Here is a 15,245-nt window from a genome sequence, read left to right as displayed (position 1 = left end):
CACCCTCAAAGCTTCAGAAGTATGAGATGAACCCCAAAAACTTGGAAAGGTGGATCTCACACGTACCGACACAGACTATCCCGCAATTTAATTGATCCCCAAAGGTTTTTATTGAATAGCGGAATAGGAAATATGATCAAAAAAAGTGTATGTATCTCGCACGTACACAACCACACTAGGCCCCAATTACTATTGTTTGTACCCCTAAAAGGCTAGATGAGGAGTAGGGGGGGTATGGAACAGGCAGCACCCTCAAACCTTCAGAAGTATGAGATGAACCCCAACAACTTGGAAAGGTGGATCTCTCTCACACGTACCGACACAGACTATCCCGCAATTCAATTGATCCTCAAAGGTTTTTATTGAATAGCGGAATAGGAAATATGATCAAAAAAAGTGTATGTATCTCGCACGTACACAACCACACTAGGCCCCAATTACTATTGTTTGTACCCCTAAAAGGCTAGATGAGGAGTAGGGGGGGTATGGAACAGGCAGCACCCTCAAACCTTCAGAAGTATGAGATGAACCCCAACAACTTGGAAAGGTGGATCTCTCTCACACGTACCAACACAGACTATCCCCCAATTTAACTGATCCCCAAAGGTTTTTGATTAAATAGCGGAATAGAAAATATGATCCCAAAAAAGTGTATGTATATCACACGTACACAACCACACTAGGCCCCAATTACTATTGTTTGTACCCCTAAAAGGCTAGGAGTAGGGGGGAGTATGGAACAGGCAGCACCCTCAAACCTTCAGAAGTATGAGATGAACCCCAACAACTTGGAAAGGTGGATCTCTCTCACACGTACCAACACAGACTATCCCCCAATTTAACTGATCCCCAGAGGTTTTTGATTAAATAGCGGAATAGAAAATATGATCCCAAAAAAGTGTATGTATATCACACGTACACAACCACACTAGGCCCCAATTACTATTGTTTGTACCCCTAAAAGGCTAGGAGTAGGGGGAGTATGGAACAGGCAGCACCCTCAAACCTTCAGAAGTATGAGATGAACCCCAACAACTTGGAAAGGTGGATCTCTCTCACACGTACCAACACAGACTATCCCCCAATTTAACTGATCCCCAAAGGTTTTTGATTAAATAGCGGAATAGAAAATATGATCCCAAAAAAGTGTATGTATATCACACGTACACAACCACACTAGGCCCCAATTACTATTGTTTGTACCCCTAAAAGGCTAGGAGTAGGGGGAGTATGGAACAGGCAGCACCCTCAAACCTTCAGAAGTATGAGATGAACCCCAACAACTTGGAAAGGTGGATCTCTCTCACACGTACCAACACAGACTATCCCCCAATTTAACTGATCCCCAAAGGTTTTTGATTAAATAGCGGAATAGAAAATATGATCCCAAAAAAGTGTATGTATATCACACGTACACAACCACACTAGGCCCCAATTACTATTGTTTGTACCCCTAAAAGGCTAGGAGTAGGGGGAGTATGGAACAGGCAGCACCCTCAAACCTTCAGAAGTATGAGATGAACCCCAACAACTTGGAAAGGTGGATCTCTCTCACACGTACCAACACAGACTATCCCCCAATTTAACTGATCCCCAAAGGTTTTTGATTAAATAGCGGAATAGAAAATATGATCCCAAAAAAGTGTATGTATATCACACGTACACAACCACACTAGGCCCCAATTACTATTGTTTGTACCCCTAAAAGGCTAGGAGTAGGGGGGAGTATGGAACAGGCAGCACCCTCAAACCTTCAGAAGTATGAGATGAACCCCAACAACTTGGAAAGGTGGATCTCTCTCACACGTACCAACACAGACTATCCCCCAATTTAACTGATCCCCAGAGGTTTTTGATTAAATAGCGGAATAGAAAATATGATCCCAAAAAAGTGTATGTATATCACACGTACACAACCACACTAGGCCCCAATTACTATTGTTTGTACCCCTAAAAGGCTAGGAGTAGGGGGAGTATGGAACAGGCAGCACCCTCAAACCTTCAGAAGTATGAGATGAACCCCAACAACTTGGAAAGGTGGATCTCTCTCACACGTACCAACACAGACTATCCCCCAATTTAACTGATCCCCAAAGGTTTTTGATTAAATAGCGGAATAGAAAATATGATCCCAAAAAAGTGTATGTATATCACACGTACACAACCACACTAGGCCCCAATTACTATTGTTTGTACCCCTAAAAGGCTAGGAGTAGGGGGAGTATGGAACAGGCAGCACCCTCAAACCTTCAGAAGTATGAGATGAACCCCAACAACTTGGAAAGGTGGATCTCTCTCACACGTACCAACACAGACTATCCCCCAATTTAACTGATCCCCAGAGGTTTTTGATTAAATAGCGGAATAGAAAATATGATCCCAAAAAAGTGTATGTATATCACACGTACACAACCACACTAGGCCCCAATTACTATTGTTTGTACCCCTAAAAGGCTAGGAGTAGGGGGAGTATGGAACAGGCAGCACCCTCAAACCTTCAGAAGTATGAGATGAACCCCAACAACTTGGAAAGGTGGATCTCTCTCACACGTACCAACACAGACTATCCCCCAATTTAACTGATCCCCAGAGGTTTTTGATTAAATAGCGGAATAGAAAATATGATCCCAAAAAAGTGTATGTATATCACACGTACACAACCACACTAGGCCCCAATTACTATTGTTTGTACCCCTAAAAGGCTAGGAGTAGGGGGAGTATGGAACAGGCAGCACCCTCAAACCTTCAGAAGTATGAGATGAACCCCAACAACTTGGAAAGGTGGATCTCTCTCACACGTACCAACACAGACTATCCCCCAATTTAACTGATCCCCAAAGGTTTTTGATTAAATAGCGGAATAGAAAATATGATCCCAAAAAAGTGTATGTATATCACACGTACACAACCACACTAGGCCCCAATTACTATTGTTTGTACCCCTAAAAGGCTAGGAGTAGGGGGAGTATGGAACAGGCAGCACCCTCAAACCTTCAGAAGTATGAGATGAACCCCAACAACTTGGAAAGGTGGATCTCTCTCACACGTACCAACACAGACTATCCCCCAATTTAACTGATCCCCAGAGGTTTTTGATTAAATAGCGGAATAGAAAATATGATCCCAAAAAAGTGTATGTATATCACACGTACACAACCACACTAGGCCCCAATTACTATTGTTTGTACCCCTAAAAGGCTAGGAGTAGGGGGGGTATGGAACAGGCAGCACCCTCAAACCTTCAGAAGTATGAGATGAACCCCAACAACTTGGAAAGGTGGATCTCTCTCACACGTACCAACACAGACTATCCCCCAATTTAACTGATCCCCAAAGGTTTTTGATTAAATAGCGGAATAGAAAATATGATCCCAAAAAAAAGTATGTATATCACACGTACACAACCACACTAGGCCCCAATTACTATTGTTTGTACCCCTAAAAGGCTAGATGAGGAGTAGGGGGAGTATGGAACAGGCAGCACCCTCAAACCTTCAGTATGAGATTGTGTTCACTGTACCCCACAAAGATTGAGTTCACTGCACCCCACAATGATTGTGTTCACTGCACCCCACAAAGATTGTGTTCACTGCACCTCACAAAGATTGTGTTCACTGTACCCCCCAAAGATTTTGTTCACTGCACCCCACAAAGATTCTGTTCACTGTACCCCACAAAGATTGTGTTCACTGCACCCCAAAAAGATTGTGTTCACTGCACCCCAAAAAGGATGTTGTTCACTGCACCCCAAAAAGGATGTTGTTCACTCCACCCCAAAAAGATTGTGTTCACTGCACCCCACAAAGATTGTGTTCACTGCACCCCAAAAAGATTGTGTTCACTGCACCCCAAAAATGATTTTGTTCACTGCACCCCAAAAAGGATTTTGTTCACTGCACCCCAAAAAGGATGTTGTTCACTCCACCCCAAAAAGATTGTGTTCACTGCACCCCAAAAAGATTGTGTTCACTGCACCCCACAAAGGATTTTGTTCACTGCACCCCAAAAAGATTGTGTTCACTGCACCCCAAAAAGGATGTTGTTCACTGCACCCCAAAAAGGATTTTGTTCACTGCACCCCAAAAAGATTGTGTTCACTGCACCCCACAAAGGATTTTGTTCACTGCACCCCACAAAGATTGTGTTTACTGCACACCAAAAAGGATTGTGTTCACTGCACCCCAAAAAGATTTTGTTCACTGCACCCCAAAAAGATTGTGTTCACTGCAGCCCAAAAAGATTGTGTTCACTGCAGCCCAAAAAGATTGTGTTCACTGCAGCCCAAAAAGATTGTGTTCACTGCAGCCCAAAAAGATTGTGTTCACTGCAGCCCAAAAAGATTGTGTTCACTGCAGCTCACACACAGAAAAATGGATGTGGATCACTGACACCTGCCTATCTCCAATCCCACACCACACAGCAATATCGATTGTAGTTTGTAGAACACAGTTTCCCTAAAATTCAGCAGACTCTGTCCCTAACAGGATTGAGAAGAGATCGTAGATCAGGATTGAGTGCAGACCCCACCCCCCACACAGCAATATCGATTGTAGTTTGTAGAAGACACTGACCCTATATAATTCAGCAGACTCTATCCCTAAAATGCCTACAACTCGCCCTGCCTAAACACTCCGACCTGTCCCTCAATTCTATCCGGACACAAATGGTTTTTTCCTGCCTATCTTTCCCTAATCAGCAGCCAGCACGTTGATGTGTGCTCTCTGTCCCTGAATCTAAGCAGCATAATGACGCCGCTGCGGCTGCCTCGAACTTATAAAGACTTGGTCACATGCTTCAGACGGCCAATCACAGCTACTGAGACATTTGCAGGCATGGCTGGGATGGCTTAAGGCACACCAGTTAAACGATTGTTGATTGGCTGTTGAAAGCCCGCCATGAAAAGAGCGCCAAAGCATGCAAAACCCGGAAATAAAACGACCGAACACGGATTTTTACCCGAACATACAGTAAAGTGTCCGTGTCCGTGTTCGGGTACAAAAAATCCAATTATTCGGTACGAACACGAATAATACAGTCCGTGTTCGCTCAACACTAATCTTCACATCTCCAGCAGGGAAGAGCTCAGGCATGTTTGGACACGAGCCTGAACCCTCCTGAGCTGTCTCGCCAGGAAGCTGTCAATGCCAACCGCCAATCTTAGGTGGTTGAGGAATTTGTTGCCCTGTATTCATATATACACACGCACGCTCATTGTATACATGTGACTATAGAGCAGGAAATGCCTCCACTGTCTATGATTGGTTGTCGGCTTTGACAGGTTCCTGGCGGGATAGCTCAGACGGGTTCCGACTCATCCAAACCTGATTAAGCTCATCCCTACTCTCCAGCAATCCTCGCCACTTCCCCCTTGATTGCCAGCACTAAATGCCCATTCCTTCTAAATATTGGGGAGCACGTGACCTCCTTCCATGATCCAGTCCCTGGGCCTTAACAGTGCCACATGATGGAAGGGTGACATCTCTACCCCCTTCAGACTTTGACACCAGCTGACACTGGACATTATGGTGGTGGCCACGAAAGGAAAAGGACTGTCAGGAGATCACTTGCTGGGTAAGTATTATTTAATCTGGGGTTGGCTTTTTCACAGGCACTTTCACTTTGCCTTAAATTTCCACACTTCCAGCAGCTTTTTTAACATTGTTGTACCACAAACCTGGGCACATTCTTGAAATACCACTACTCAAACGATTGCTCAAAACCCTAAACTCAGACTCAAATTTTCATTCAGGTTTTTCTTGCTTGTCACAATCAAGTTTAATATTTAGAACAGTGGTCTCCAAACTGTGGCCATGGGGCCAGATGTGGCTCTTTGCTTGCCTTTATCCGGCCCAGGAGGTATTTTTTCTGCCACTGACCCCAACAATGGGGCATAATTCCTGCCACTGACACCAACATTGAGGCATAATTCCTGCCACTGACCCCAACAATGGGGCATAATTCCTGCCACTGACCCCAACATTGAAGCATAATTCCTGCCACTGACCCCAACATTGAGGCATAATTCCTGCCACTGACCCCAACATTGAAGCATAATCCCTGCCACTGACCCCAACATTGAGGCATAATTCCTGCCACTGACCCCAACATTGAAGCATAATTCCTGCCACTGACCCCAACATTGAAGCATAATTCCTGCCACTGACCCCAACATTGAAGCATAATTCCTGCCACTGACCCCAACAATGGGGCATAATTCCTGCCACTGACCCCAACATTGAAGCATAATTCCTGCCACTGACCCCAACATTGAAGCATAATTCCTGCCACTGACCCCAACATTGAGGCATAATTCCTGCCACTGACCCCAACAATGGGGCATAATTCCTGCCACTGACCCCCAACATTGAGGCATAATTCCTGCAACTGACACCAACAATGGGGCATAATTCCTGCCACTGACCCCAACAATCGGGCATAATTCCTGCCACTGACCACAACAATGGGGCATAATTCCTGCCACTGACCCCAACAATGGGGCATAATTCCTGCCACTGACCCCAACATTGAAGCATAATTCCTGCCACTGACCCCAACATTGAAGCATAATTCCTGCCACTGACCCCAACATTGAAGCATAATTCCTGCCACTGACCCCAACATTGAGGCATAATTCCTGCCACTGACCCCAACAATGGGGCATAATTCCTGCCACTGACCCCAACATTGAAGCATAATTCCTGCCACTGACCCCAACATTGAAGCATAATTCCTGCCACTGACCCCAACATTGAGGCATAATTCCTGCCACTGACCCCAACAATGGGGCATAATTCCTGCCACTGACCCCCAACATTGAGGCATAATTCCTGCAACTGACACCAACAATGGGGCACTATTCCTTTCACGGACACCAACGACAGGGCATTATTCCTTCCACTGACACCAACTATTTCTCCCTTTAATACCAAAAATTGGGCATTGTTTACTCCCACTGGGCACAGTCAAACCCCCCTAAAGTCTGAAGGATTGTCAACTGACCCTTTCTTTAGAAAGTTTGGAGATCCCTAATTTAAAAAATTCCAACTGCTTTCTTCTATACTGCTCTTAAGGCCCCTTTCACATGGGGCAGATCTGTATGAGCGGAATCCGCCTGCTCAGCGTGGGACCTCTCTGCTGATCCCCGCCGAGCAGGTAGATAACAGGCCCATATCTGCTCCGCTATGCAGAGCGGACAAGGACAGAGCCTCCTCTTCTCTATGGGGTAGTCAGATATAACTTTCCATTTATGCTCCCCATGGTATTCAGCAGTGTTTTCCAAAGCTGTATGGTACACACATTTGTAGTGGAACAAATTTGTCACTTTTTAGCCTGTAAAATAATTACCTACTTTTACACTCTTAGTGCTGGTTCACACATATGTGATGTGAGACATCGCATGTAATTAGCACCACACTGCTGTGCAAATCACATACAATATCTGTACAATGCAAATTCAGCCATACAGATTTCATGGCTGAATTTGCATCGCATTCAGACCAAAGTCGTGCAGGACCCTTTTTTTGGTCTGCACCAGAATCGGATCGCATGGGTGTTCACACTTATGCGATCCAATTCATGTCCAAACTGACAGTTCGCACTGCGATATACGAACTAATCTAGGGGTGTCGTTAACTTTGTACTGACACCTCCAGCAGTTTGTATACGGCAGTGTGAACTGCCTGGGCGTCGGGTGCGATGCTGGAACCCGCAGTGGATTCGCAGGGTTCCAGCGTCACACCAATGTGAACCAACACTGAAGAACAGTCCATAGATTTATGTAATCTTTTCTGTCTAATTTAAACAATCAGATGTTCATCTTTCTCGCAGTTTCCTTACACTGTTCCTCTTCTTTTCTGTCTTTATCAGATGTCCCTGCTTTGTACAGCTGTTTTCTGTTTTACTTACTTCACTTAAAGTGTCACTAAACCCATAAAAGTAAAATGAGTCTGTATATGTATGCAGTAAAAGCATGCTTGTTATACTTACTGGGAAACTTAAGGAGTTAATCTTCCACATTGTGTAAAAGGCTGTTTGATCCTGTCTTCTCTGATCCTCCCCTTCTTCCACAGTCCCCAAACCATCTCCTGATAGTACAGTGCTTTAGCACATGCTCAGTTTGGTGTGTATTGGTACATGTGATCAACACAGGGCCAATCACCACTGTTCAGACAGAGGGTCAGGGGTCCTGCAGCCTCATAGGAAAATCCGGGGAGAATGAAAAATCCTCCTACCAGTGGTTTGCTGGACGCTGATTAGAAGTCACAAGACTGCTATATACTGCTGATGGGAAAAGGTATTTACCCGTTTATATTTACTAAGTTAATTGAATTTCCATGTTCTGTGTACTGTGGGAGACCGGATATAGTGAATGCAGGTTCTGGGTTTAGTAACACTTTAAGACCGCTTTTCATACTCACACTCACATTTTGATCTCAAGTCACAGTCTCCAATCCTCTGTCCTCTCCTTTCCCTGTAAAGTATCTGGTCCAGGCAAGGCTGATAGCAAAACTCCATCTAAAAAATGACTGCTGTGTATGCAGTATGCAAGCGGAACCCCCCCCCCCCCCCCTGGCTCAGCCATATTATTACTGTGCTTCATTTGTATGATGCCACCAGGGGCAGACTGGCAACTTTTCAGCCCATGGGGCAAGTACAAACCAGAGGCCCATGGGGCAGCGATGCTTCAGGTTCTCTCTACTCACCAGCTGAATCCGAGTTCCCAACCTGACCAGCAGGGGGCGGTTGGGGGGAACTGGGACAGCTGGGTTTGGGCTGGCCAGGGGAGGAGAGTCTCCAGTGGGGCATGGAACTGGCCTCTGCTCAGACACAGTTTACACCATCCATGCTGGGGGGGGGGGGGCCTGCACTCTGTCCTTTGTGTTCAACCCGCACTCAGTAGGTCAGTGGTGGGGACTTTTTACTACTCTCTACCAGGAATCGTTTAGGCATGTCTGTGGCAGAAGCAGTGCAACCTTTTTACAGGACATCAGAGCGGCCCAGGGGGCAATTGCCCCCCTGCTCCCTGGCCCAGTCCTCCCCTGGATGCCACCTTCCACCAATGAACACTTGTAGCCTGCTTATGGACCACTAGTGATCCCCAGCCCACATTTTGAAAATTGCTGATCTGCACTTTACAACTGTGACAAAGGAAGCCCTCAGCAATCACACTGTTGCCCCTGCTTAGTGTTAAAGTATAGGTTGATTCAGAATCTTAGCACCACTTTTCACACGTGCTTTCAGAAATTGTATTATGTCCCTTCCCATCTGTCAAACGTTCTCTACATACCACAGACTTTTACAAAACGTTCAATTTTTTAAGGGATGCACTTTCCAGCAGGAACTGGTAGCACCTCCTTGAAGGGCCAACATGGGCTCCTAGACCATATTTGCCATCTTCTTATTCATGTCCTTCTCACAAAGGTATCCACAAAAGCAATTGTGTCCATCATATCATGTATATAAGATGGAATAATGAACCTTATAAGCCTGGGGGACAAAAGCCACACATCAGGTGAGTTGCTGTCATGTGTTCATTAACAAATCTTGTCCCAGTTCTCCAACTGGGCAATGAAGAAGGCAACAATGGACTGCGTTTGAGTTATTTGACTTTTTAGATTCTTGGCACTGCAGATTTTAAAGTTTGTCTCCAAAGAAAGGAAAACCCTACCTTGAAGTGGGGCCGCTACCGCACTGCAAGGACTTAATGCTGATTTATGTTTAGGGTACCAGAAAATACAGTTTTACTTTCCTGATCTCCAATTCCCAAGCACCACTGGAAAGGAGGATGATGTTTGATTTCACCGGAGTTCAACTTTAAGAGGTTTTCTCATCTCCCTTACTTTCTGTACTTACATCCCCTGCATTTAGACCGTAAGTCCTCATTTCCAGTGAATTTTGCATTCACTGAACTTTCTCTTGATGTGTTCTTTAACCCTACTAAAGGTCACAAGGTCCACCGCCACAAACCAGAACATAACTATCTTCAGGACCAGGGATGTCTGGAAACCCAACATCAAAGAGACTGCAAATCTCCTATTATTCGCCTGACATTCAGAACAGATATCTGATAACAGGAACATTTTCTCCTGTCAATAGTATACACTTTACCATTATCATACATACAGTAAAACACATAGATAACGACACACACAATAGGCAAAACGACAAACCTACAGATTGCTTTGGCTAACAAAATAAACCTTTTCAAGTGCTTCATCTACAGCAGGGATATGCAAACTGAGGCCCTCCAGATGTTGCAGAACTACAAGTCCCATGAGGCATAGCAAGACTCTGACAGCTGGTGTTCTGTCAGAATATGGCTACCTATCAGATTCTGCTACGTAGGGAAGTGACTCAGGGACTAGAACAACTTACTGTGCATGCGACATGCGTTCCAACATGGCCGCTTTGCGTTCCAATAGGTTTCCTAATATGACAGAACATGAAGCAGAGGTGGACATCTTCTAAGACCAACGCAAGTCCAGAATTTTACATTTATTTAAGCAGTAAACTCCCATTATATAGTGACTCACAGTATCACATTTCTATTATTATTGTATTCTAGTATGTATAGCGAGAAACCTGCAGGTAGAAGGTGGTGACGGCCATCTTGCTACACCCCGCACCTCTCAGCGAAAAACTGATTATATAGTGAAAGAGACTATTTCACTCAGTCGCGGTGAAATAGTAAATTGTAGTATATATGGGTGGCACAGTGGTGTAGTGGTTAGCACTTTCACCTAGCGGCAAGAGAGTCGCTGGTTCGAGTCCCAACCACGACACTACCTGCCTGGAGTTTGCATGTTCTGCCTGTGCCTGCGTGGGTTTCCTCTGGCAACTCCGGTTTCCTCCCACACTCCAAAGACATGCTGGTAGGTTAATTGGATCCTGTATAAAATTGGCCCTACTGTGTATGTATGTGAGTTAGGGACCTTAGATTGTAAGCTCCTTGAGGGCAGGGACTGATGTGAATGTACAATGTATATGTAAAGCGCTGCGTAAATTGACAGCGCTATATAAGTACCTGAAATAAAATATAAGGTGAGTTTACTGCTAAAATAAATCTAAAATTCAAGACTTGCGTGGATGTAAGAAGATGTCTGCCTCTGCTTTGTGTTCTGTCACATTAGGAAACCTATTGGAATGCACAGCGGCCATGTTGGAATGCATGGCGCATGCGCAGTAAGGCTCCTTTCACACAAACGATCCGATCAGATCCGCCTGTTAGTTTTTTAGGTGGGTCTGATCGGATCCTCCATGCATCCCTATGGGGCAGCAGATGTCACCTGAAACATGTCCGCTGACACCCGCTGCCATCCACATCCGATCCTGTCTGTGAAATCCGGACAGATGGAAACCCTATTTTCCCTCCGTCCAGGGGATCGGAACGGATGAGAGCGGACAGGCGGTCCGTTCTCATCAGATTCCCCCATAGAGAGCAGCGGGGCTCTGACCACTCCCTCTCCGCACACAGAGCGGAGACGGAGCTGTCACCTGCCTGCTGAGGGGGGATCAGTGTATCGATCCCCCGCTGAGCAGCACGGATCCACGGATCGATGTCCCGCTGAGCAGCACGGATTCGCCGACGGAGGCAGACCGTGTGAAAGGAGCCTTAAGCCTAGTACACACGCAACGGATTTCCACCGACTGGTCGTCCATCTTTTGTCCAGAGTGGTGTTTTGTTGGTTGGAATGTGCTCTAGACTGCACACAAATTTTGTCGACCGACAGAATTTTACGTCAGAAGTGATGTCATGTGTTGGTTTGCTTTCCTTGTGTTCTTTCTTCTCTAGTCTTGCTCATAGGATTTTTCCCTGTCGAAATCTGTACTGACTGCACGAAAATCGGACGTGTTTTGACGGAGGACAAAAATTTTATAGCCTGCACACCAGAATTTTTTCGGCCGATAAGTCGGAGTTGGTTGTCGGAAGCACCAAACTAACAAGCCGAAAATCGGCAGATCGGTCGTCGGATGAAAATTCCCGGCCGAATTTCGACTCGTGAGTACAGGACTTTAGTTGCTCTAGTCCCTACGTCACTTCCGGTAGCAGAACCTGATAGGTAGCGGTATTCTGACAGAACACCATAAGCATGACACCCAGAGGCAGAGGCATGATGGGAGTTTTGCAACAGCTGAAAGGCAACAGTTTGCCTATCCCTGATCTACAGTATGTTCTTAGAAAGCAAAGTTCTGTTCCTATTCTTTTGAATGTGATGAGTTCCTAGTCCAGGGAGTGAGCTGGGCTCTTGAAATTCTGCAGATCATTCACACCTATTCAAATAGTTTGCATGTCAATGTAATGTGTTGGATTATTTGCATGGTTTTGTCTTTGTGCTGCAATGCATCTGTGGATGCATCAGATGATATCCGAGTACACACACTTTTCCATGCACTCCTGTCATTGCAGCTGGCTGTGTTCAGTACAATAAAAAGCAGTAGAAGAATGATTTGTGGTCTGTGCTGTATGTCTTATAAACTCTATGTGTGGTGCAAACCACAGGCAACACACTCATGTGAATGAGGTTTACAAATACAGCTTTCAGGAGCATAAAATAATTACAAATTACAGCATTGTAAGGACAAAGTTGCAGCACACATTTCCCAAAAAAAAGGGTCAGCATGCCCTGAAGGCCAATAAATGGTATCATCCTAAATCCAAACTTTTACGTAAAATCAAGTTATACAAACAAACTTCATCATCATACTACCAGGCACTTGCAGAAGAAATTGCCACCCTGCCAAAAAATAAATCTGCGATATGTCGCTTCATCCTCGCCTGTTTTAATGCTGCAAACAACACACCACTGTGCTACAATCATATACATTATTACATTTTGTGTGGCCCCACCACTTTAATGGGTCAGATTTGGGGGCGGTACTGCTGCCCACCAAACGTGACAGAGGGTATACTTTTTTGTGCATCCAAACCCCCACGCACCCCCCCCCCCCCCCATCCCTTCCGGCTGCCTTTCCTGCTTAATGTCAGGGAGGTGGGGGGGGTGGGATATTGGTAAGTAAAAATGCCGCTCAGCCATGTTTTACCTCCCCCGATCCTCATGTGTAAAGGAGTACATAGTTGCCAATCATGTCCATTTGCCAAGAATAAGGGCAGGTTTTGCAAATGTCTGCCTAAATATTTGCCCCTAGAAATGTCTGATATTAATATTAATTCTTTCATAATACAGATAAAATCTAGAGGTTTGTTCCCGGTGTCTTTGCTTTACAACTTCGGTAAACGATATAAAATAAGTGCAAGCCAAGTGCTCCATGATCCACATTTTGGAAACGTGCCATGGCACTATCTCAGTTGGTTCTTTAGCGAGGAAAAGAATGTGTAATTTTTTTGAGGTGCAGTGCTTCAGCAGCACATTGTCCTTGAAGATCTTAGGCTGCTTTCCCACTGATCTGCTTTTGGTGCATTCTAAAAAAAAAGCAGAAGAAAACTGCATCCCTTTAAATCCTATGGAGCTCTTCACACTGGTCCGTTGCGCTTCAGTTGCAGTTAAAAAAATCCTGCTTGCTGCATTTTTGGCGCATGTTTGGTCTGGTAAAAAAACACACCAATAACGCATCCCTCCACTGAAATGAATGGAAACCACACAAAAATCGCATGGAAAACGCATAATACATTGTGTTAATAAATTGAATGCAACACGGGAAAAACACTGCAGACAAGCACGTGCGTATTTTATACAGAGCAGTGTAAAAGTAGCATTTATTAGCACTTCTGCCTTTCACCAGGGTCACTTTTTAGGACCCCATTAGGAACACTTTCTGCAAGGAGTTTGCATTTTCTCCCTGTGCTTGTGTGGGTTTCCTCTGGAAACTCCAGTTTCCTCCCACACTCCAAAGACATGCTGGTAGGTTATCTGTCTTCTGTTCAAACTGGCCCTAGGATGTGAATGTAGGTATGTGAGATATTGGCAGTGCTATATAAATGTCTATATTAAATAATATTATACAAATACTGTAATATCATCATATATATATATTTTTTTTGGGGGGGGGGGGGTTGTAATGTATTTATTGGACATTTGTAAAATAAATATTATATATGTATATATACACACTATATATATATATATATATACACACACACAGTATATATATATATATATATATATAACATACAGTATGTATATATATATATATATATATATATATATATATATATATATATATATATATATAATATACAGTATATATATATATATATATATATATATATATACACAGGAGATAGATATATATATATATATATATATATATATATATATCCTGCATATATACATATATCATTTTTTTTTTGTGTATGTCAGTAAAAGTACATTGTCAGTGCTATATTAATGCAAATAATAAATTATATCAATATATAGATAAAAAAGTGCTGGTGTTTGCAAATGTGCAAAAGTATACAATAAAATGACAATATGTGAAGTACTAACCAATATGTTGCAGTACAATGACAGTTTATATTAGCTAAGCGCAATAAATGTCTAAAGTTTTAGTTATCTTCTTTTTAGGTTTATCAACAATACAAAATGAAATACAATACAAAATCAACAATAAAATCAACAATTAAATCAACAATACAAAATAAAAGTACAGCTGGGAGTTGAATTACATTACCTTGGATAATGAAGAGCCAAGAAATACAATTTCTTCTGTCCATTATATGAAGTATAGAAGTGTGGTGCACAGTAATATGTCCTGGAAGCAGCAGACAAGCAGAAAGTTGAATGCTTTCCTAGCTGTACTGAGCTCTTATAGTAGAAGGCAGCAGAGCATGGACTGGGAGGGGACACAGACTGATCCAGAGTGCACAGCCCATAGTGTGCTCACCCTCCCTCTATGGCTGGCACAGGTTGTGACTCAGTGTGTATTGTGTGCCCACTCAGTGATGTCCTATGGAATGCAGGGTGAGCACACAGCGTATCACTTTATTGCACTATAAAGGACAGAGGGATAGTATAACATACAGGGAGGGTGCAGGAAATAATGTATGTATGTGAATATTGCTCTACAGCACTGATAATTGCTAGCAGCGTTCTGAGCCAACTCACATATCAAATTTCTGCTGAATTATCACGCCTTCAAAGTGCCTTCCAGGTTAAATAAAAACAATGATAAGTTACGGGTCAGAAAGTCACCTCGCTCCGCTGTTTTGTGTAGATCTCCTCTCCTTATATCCGCTCATTTTCATTTCCTTCCTAGCTAAATAATGTTTTGCAAGAATATAGGGATCA

The 15,245-nt window shown here is 43.8% G+C and overlaps 1 protein-coding gene across 1 annotated transcript in view; it reads right to left on the bottom strand.

Moving 5' to 3' along the window:
• The window catches only part of ITGA2 (integrin subunit alpha 2), a 216,199-nt gene extending 201,435 nt beyond the window's left edge, over positions 1–14,764 (bottom strand). The window contains exon 1 of the mRNA XM_082258852.1: positions 14,629–14,764. Within this exon, the coding sequence (XP_082114978.1) occupies positions 14,629–14,671 (43 nt within the window). The 5' untranslated portion in view covers positions 14,672–14,764. The remainder of the gene's footprint in view (positions 1–14,628) is intronic.
• Positions 14,765–15,245: the final 481 nt, after the last annotated feature.

This window comes from Pelophylax lessonae (genome assembly GCF_965119305.1).
Source record: "Pelophylax lessonae genome assembly, chromosome: 1".
Classification (NCBI taxonomy): Eukaryota; Metazoa; Chordata; class Amphibia; order Anura; family Ranidae; genus Pelophylax; species Pelophylax lessonae.
The sequence above is the reverse complement of the archived record's forward strand: the minus strand, read 5'-3'. Positions and strand labels throughout refer to the sequence as shown.